The following is a 7630-nucleotide window of genomic DNA, read 5'->3' on the forward strand; positions in this document are numbered from 1 at the left end:
AGCTATTATTTATAAATAATGTTTTAGCATACAATTATTTAACGCCAAAATCATTATATATAGGCCTATATAATTGGCTTTTACAGCCATTATTTATATATAATGGTTTTACAGCCTTTATAATTATATATATATATATATATATATATATATGGTTTTACAACCATTATAATTATATTAATAATGGTTTTTTCACACGCCATGGTGCTGTATTATTTATAATAAACTTCTGTTTTCTGATGATTTTCTACATCTCATTATTTATAAACAATAGTTAAAGTCAAAATCACAACAAATAATCGGATCGCAAGCGACAATTTATCTGCACGACCGTCGTATGACGAATCTAACTCCTCTCCATGTGAGCCTCAGACGCCGTGTGCTGATTATCAGATCTGAACGGATCGTCATTAAAAAAAGACCCCGTTTCGCGTTTCGCACGCGTCGTGACATTGTGTTCTTCGTAGATTCGCGTCGGCCGACGACCGTCGGGTGAGAGAGTACCCGGCTTAAGTATGTTTAAAATGTTTATAGGCTTTTACTATTACAGTATATTAAGTATATTTAAAATGTTTATAGGCTTTTACTATTACAGTATATTAAGTATGTTTAAAATGTTTATAGGCTTACTATTACAGTATATTATATATTATGTGGAATTTAAGCTAATAGTCAAAATGAATAAAAAACGGAAAGTTTTGTAGTTTAGGCCTATAGGCCTACTACATATTGACAAAACGGATCCTCCTCCTCATTCGACATTATTTATTTATTAAATTCGGAATAATCATATACAAAAACACTTCATTTATAATAATCATTATAAATAATGGCATTAAAAGCCAATTATAATGATTCCAGCGTTAAATAATGTGAAACCATTATTTATAAATAATGGCTATAAAAACCAATTATATATATATATATATATATATACATAAATACATATATACTTTCCGGAGTGTCAATCAAACTTAACAATCAGAACAGGGCCAATCAGAATACGCGCGTGTCTAACAAGCAGACATGTTGTCCCCGACAAACGCGCGTGTTTAACACTGTTGTTTTGAGGGACCTTAGCAACAATATCCAAAGGGCGGGCTCAGTGTTATATAGGACTTTCTTATCTGGAAATCTGAGTTGAAAGATATTTTTGCCTGAAAATTAGTTAAATACTGGTTAATTTCGATCAATTTCTCATTGGAAGTTGTTTGAGTTTTTTTTTTTTAATTAGAAGTTCATATTTTTGTCATGTTACTATGCTGCGTTCTATTGTAATTTGTATTTTTTTTTTCTTTTTTTTTGTTTATCACAGGTGCGATGTTTCTTCTTTGCATCGTTCGCTGGATTAACAACATGCATGATTTTCAATATATTGTGGTAAAGTTGCTTACAATCATTGGTATTTGATATACCTTATATTGTGTTTTTGTTTTGTTTTGTTTTTCTTACCTAATAGTTTTGAATAATAATCTCGAATTATACTAAAAGTGAATGAAAGGAATCTTAATCAAGATATTTTTCCCGTGAAGTAAAAAATAAATATTTCCAAGATTTGGTTATTCGACCGAATAATTTACCTAATTATATTTATTCATTTATGAATTTTGAAAATCATGATAGAAATAATATTAACGTGCTGTTTAAATGAACAAAGGCTACTACAATGATAAGATCAGTGAGTCATCCTTAACAAACAATAAATTATATTATTCAATACATTTATTCATAGTTATGTCGATTTTTGTTGTATCTTTCAAGGGTTTTATCTGTTCTTCATATTGTACCTCAAACTGATGCCCAATGTAGAGAAGATTATTCACAGACATATAACGAAAATGGAACTCTAACATCATCACATCTATCGACGAATATCATCCCACCAGAAGACTGCTACAAATATACATTAAAGAGGTACGAATAAAGAAAAAACAAAACTAATAATTTTTGTTACCCAGTTCCTATCAACCCAAAATATTGAAAAACTAGAGTCAAATCGTTATGGTTGAGGTGCTTGTCTTACAAGAAGAGGCAATCCGTATTTGGCGACTTGATCGCAGACTGCTTGATCGATAAAGCTTGGTAATTGCACAGTTTGATATTTTGCTTAAAAATACTTAAAATCCATAGTATGCTTAAGATGAATATTAAAATCGCTTTCAAAATAGCTGTAGTATATTATAAATTTCCAATTCATTTGTCAAATTCAGTAAATCTCGCGTCACTCGTCGCGGCGGTGCTCTACTAAGTTTAAGTTCGACAATTAGATGCAGTAATATAATTTTATTTAAACATTATCACATCGATATTTATGTATTTTCTAACAGGTCGGAAGAAAATGGACAAATTTCTACTGTTCCATTGACTGAAGTAGGTTTCATGTTTTTGTTTGTATTGCCAGTATTTCTACTCTATAGGGATATAGAATGTGTAATCCATTCATTGCTTTTTATTGATATGTAAATGATTTTAGTTCAAATTATTATGTTCACCCTCTATATGCTGACCACCGTGATCGTTGGTGTTATAAATTTTACATATTTTATTCAATGATGTTCAGAATAATGACTTCGCAGAGATGAAGTGGGGGATCGGTGATTCAATTTCGTGAAATCAAATACAGTTATCGCTAGTTATTGAGCATAGAAGAGAATGAAACAGTTTAACCCATGTATAGATGTAATTTTGCCCTACCTGACGTGGAAATGTACTGAATACTCAGTACATTCGAAAGTAATTGCGAAATCATCATCAGGCGACCATCAGGCGAAAGCTCGGTGGTCTACAGAAATGATGCTAGGCTAGTGATCTGGAAATCGTGGGTTCGAGTCTAACCCGAGAACAACTTGCGATTTTTTTCGCAATTGTTTTCAAATGTACTGAGTATTCAGTACATTTCCACGTCAGGTAGGGCAATATTACACCTATACATGTTTCTCCTGACGCAAATCCAGTTATTGTCTATTCCATCACGACAATAACAATTGCTATCAGTTTAACCCAGCTAATAATTCTTACAGATGAAATACCAAGCTTAACCGCAGTGGCAGGTCACTTTTTAGGTGCGTGCGCCCCCGCACACCATATAGGCCTACGTCACTGTTTCAAACATAGCAAATAAAAAAAAAAACAGAAAAGGGATCATGTATATATTAACAACATAGAATATTTTAAGTAACTTGTACAATGGTCTTTGAGCTCAGTTGCTAGATTATCTGATTTTTTCTAGTTACTAATGTTGGGTTTTTATATATAATAATAGTAATCATATTTAGCTGAATATAATAATAAATTGTGTCATTTTTTTGCAGATAATTATAGACTTTTTTCCAGAATACAGGTGGGTTGGACGGTTTACCCAAATATTCATAGCTGTGAGCCTTACAGTATCATATCTTACATTTGGATCCGCCTTGAAGAGCATGCGTAAGCTATCATTAGCATAATTATTTCATCAAACCATAGACAGGTTGTATTGTGCCCTATGTAAATACATTCAGTCAATCAATTATAAGCTTTATTTCGTGTTTAACAAATTCATTGTAAATATGCATTGGTTTACATGTATCTAGAAAATACAACTCTTAAAAAGTAATGCTGTTTGCAAGTCCTTATATGAAATCGTAGGATACATACCATGACAAACATATTTCTACACCCTTCTAGCAGGCATTAAGCAATTATACATATTGTGTTAACACTTAATCCTATTTATCTGAGAAGACTTCTCTTAAAAAGATGGCAGTAATATTTTAATGGTGGTGGTGGTGGTGAAGAGGAAGTAAAAGAAGAAGATAAGGATGATGATGATGATGATGATGATGATGATGATGATGATGATGATGATGATGATGATGATGATGATGGTAAAGTTGGTGTTGGTGGTGAAGTTGATGTTGGAGATGATGATGATGACCATTATGATGACGACAACGACGACGGCGGCGGCGAGGACGATGACGATGATGATGATATAAATATCTAAAGATTTTGTCACCATTCCCCGTTCAGTCTTCACAAATATTGTGACCCTATTGATTAGCAGTTTTTGTTTTCTTTTTAAGTGGGAGGAGTGTTAGATGCAGTGATGCCACGAAGTCCCAGTTCAAACGAGTCAACCGGTACACTTCAAAGAGTAACCAACTCAATGTAATACCTCTTAATATTCCACAATTTGTTATTATAGAATTTTTTACTAACAAATTTAAGAGGCTATTTGTGACAGACCAACCTTCTTCTGTCCCCTAGACGGAAAAGGTTCAACAATGTGGTAGGCCTCTATCCATTTTACAGACAACTGCGTGCAAAACAAATGCTCTCTTTGAAAGCAAGCAGAAATACGTACCATCTATTAGTCATGAATACGCGCATGTCCCATAATGTTAATGCTGTTTAAATTTTCACAATTTGGCAACAATATTCAAAGGGCGGGTGGGGCTTTAAAAAATCCATTAGAGAGTAATTGCTGTTTATTGAACATTGTATTTCAAAAATTTATCAAGACTAAAGATACCCTAAAGGTTGATCATTGCAGTTTGCTTGCCGAATTTATACATAGGTAAGTACTATATAAAATAGAACATAGGGTGGTAGTAGTTGATACCCCTCAAAGTGACATGATACGTCTTCTTGAGAAACTCAAACGATAAGACGAGATCTCCGAAGAGAGACTTTTTATCTGAATAATGTATAATTTTCATATAAATAATATTTATTACATATATATATATATATATATATATATATATATATATATTTATGTGTGTGTGTTTACATTTCTTTGATGACATATAATTTAACAGTGTTAACGGCTATCTTGATCTATTTAATATGCTTGTAAATATGTACCTTATAAATTCATTATCTGTATTATCATTCGTTTAACTTTTCAGGCATATAAAGGCCCCATGGAAGTTACCCGAATCGACGTATTATCTACAGTACGGGATGGGCGCGTTCTTTCTTTTTGCTGTTGCCTACGCTATCATTAAGGCAATTGTGTCAATTGCCTGATTTTGTAACGGGAAATAGAAACGTATATGTTACGAAACTATTTTATTTTACTACGGAATCTGAAATTGCCATTTAATGTAAAAATGAATTTCTTTAGAGCAACATTTTGCTGTTTGGTGGTAATGATGTCTCCACAGGCGGCCGGGTCTCCAACCAAAACGTATGTTGGTGTGGGCGTTCAAAATCTCTCGGATGTAACCAGCCTCCCCCCATTCTAAACTATGACAATTAAGGGATTTCAAAGGCTTATTTAAACCATTTTATAGTATATTTTTCAAAAACAACACAACAGATCGTATCTTCATCAAATCTATATTTAATCCAGTATATTATGGCCTTAACGGTCCCAACAAGACATGTTTATTTTAAGTAAGGAAAAGACAGTTTTTAAATTTAAGTCATTACAAAATTCGATAAGGCACGGATTTTCTTTGGAAAATGTGCCAACATATAGTAATTTGAAATAAAAAATGGTCGGTGTATTTCCTTCAGTGTTTTCCAGTGCACTCTTACTTTTATATTAAACTGAATTGACATAACGAAAAATAATTTGATCAATAATGAATGAAGGAAAAAGATTTTTCTTAAGGATGGTAGTTAATGCCTTGATATCAGAATGAAAGCCTGTACAACTAAGGTACGAATAAGACCAATTTTGTAACTGAACGAACAAAAACTGAAAAAAATTGTAAGTATCCCGGTATATGATATTTTCCTAAAACCGAGGTCTGAGTTGGCCCATCCTTAGTTTTAGACACCAGACGTCCAAGAAAGGAAGTTTTTAACATAAAATGAAACCATAAATTTATTACTGAAATTTAATTTTTTTTTTTAAAGGTTGTTAACGAAGCTAAAGGTATATAGGCCTATAACACAAAAATCCAAAGGCAAATGAGGTTGCAACAAACACAAGAATTTTGCTAAATTATAATTATATGTGCTGATGGATGAAACAATGGGTCTGAAAGCAGGCGTTTCTTCGGGCGCCCTAGCTTTATGCATCTTAGGTAACCGATAAATCCTGGCAGGTTGCGAACCTGTAGGATAAATATTGTTGTAAGTGTTCTGGTCTAGTGTCCCATTTTTATTTAGGGTCCGTAGAAATCTTTGAAGTTTTCCTTCCAATGTGATTGTGGGGTCGCCATCGATTTGTTTGAATTTGGTTTGATTATAGTATACTAATATGTAAACAATATATATACTTTTTTCTTCTCCCCGACGAAGTGTGTAGGATTTGAGTTCGAAACAATGGTTCAATTCATTTATTTATACCCATTATAATAGACATAAACCGGTTCAGTATAATTAGACGAACCACTGTTAAACAATAAATATTTAATTTTATTTCATGCAGGCAGCTGTTTTTAAACTATTTCTTTCTTTCCTTCATGCTATTTACATGTTATTGACCGAAAGGTCCACTGATTAATCTCAGATAAGATAGTATAATACATACTCCAAGTATCGAAATGCACGCCATCGTGTCGGGATTCTATATTTCGACATTAATTATGTCATCATCAAGAACGATATGCTATTATCATTATTATTATTATTATTATTATTATTATTATTATTATTATTATTATTATTATTATTATTATTATTATGAAGGGAACTATCAATAATTTTTTTTTACATGGCCTTGTAGCGATTCAAACCCTCCTTGGTTAAACCACAGCAATCGTGCGTGACACTGTAAACAATGTAATGTGTTCAAAATCAGCTAATTCAGTAAATAACGACAGTAAAGTCATTATTTTTTCCTCAATTAAGCTGAAATATGGAATTATATTCACTTCGTAGGGTTAGGCCTGTGATGATCTATGTTGTTACAGTTTTTCAGACCGGTAGTTTCGAATTCCGAAAGTTATAAAACGCAATGTGTTACATCACTGTTTTTTAGGCCTTAAAATAAGCATAATTATAATATAAATTATTATTATTGTTATTATTATCATTATTATTATTGTATTCTTGTTTTTTGTAATTTATTGTGATTTTTTTGTACTTGTGTATTAGACTCAAAAAAAAAATGTCACGTAGTTTTTCAAATGAAAATAAAATTAAAATTTGAATCTTAAATGTTGTCATGTTGTTTTAATGGTAATGGTATTAGTGGGATATTTGTAGTGCGCCTTCCACAATAAAATCGTCTCCGACGCCGAAAAAATGTAGGACCATGAATTTAAAAAAATTAAATTATATTGTATCTTATATTAATGAGCCTATATTAATCAGAATATTTTATTTTATTTTATTTATTATAAGTTAAATAAATATAAATAAATGAATAAAGTAAATAAATAAACAAATAGAAAATAAATAAATAAATAAATAATTGATAAATTACGCCTTCAAAAACAGGCAGACCAAGAATGGAAAAACCAAGCAGCAGCATGAAAAATGCACACTCCTGTTGTTTTAAACCAGTGATTTCTATGATTATGTAAAAAAACTATATAATCTGTAACACTCGTATTAATTGTGAAACAATCACACTAAAAATATTCATATAGGCCTATTTATAATGACCTTACGATATATATATATATATATATATATATATATTATATTATATTATATTATATTCACACCTATATCTGACTTCACACCT

General features: G+C 31.5%; 1 protein-coding gene across 1 annotated transcript in view; it reads left to right on the plus strand.

Annotated features, from left to right (window-relative positions):
* The window catches only part of LOC117121555, a 5225-nt gene extending 892 nt beyond the window's left edge, over positions 1–4333 (plus strand). Inside the window, exons 2-6 of the mRNA XM_033266791.1 lie at positions 1316–1380; positions 1762–1914; positions 2328–2370; positions 3312–3426; positions 4065–4333. Coding sequence (XP_033122682.1) covers positions 1316–1380; positions 1762–1914; positions 2328–2370; positions 3312–3426; positions 4065–4153 — 465 coding nt within the window. The 3' untranslated portion in view covers positions 4154–4333. The remainder of the gene's footprint in view (positions 1–1315; positions 1381–1761; positions 1915–2327; positions 2371–3311; positions 3427–4064) is intronic.
* The last annotated feature ends 3297 nt before the right edge of the window (positions 4334–7630 follow it).

This window comes from Anneissia japonica, unplaced genomic scaffold (assembly GCF_011630105.1).
Source record: "Anneissia japonica isolate Jap-2015-1 unplaced genomic scaffold, ASM1163010v1 scaffold3217_len398964_cov164, whole genome shotgun sequence".
Taxonomy (NCBI): domain Eukaryota; kingdom Metazoa; phylum Echinodermata; class Crinoidea; order Comatulida; family Comatulidae; genus Anneissia; species Anneissia japonica.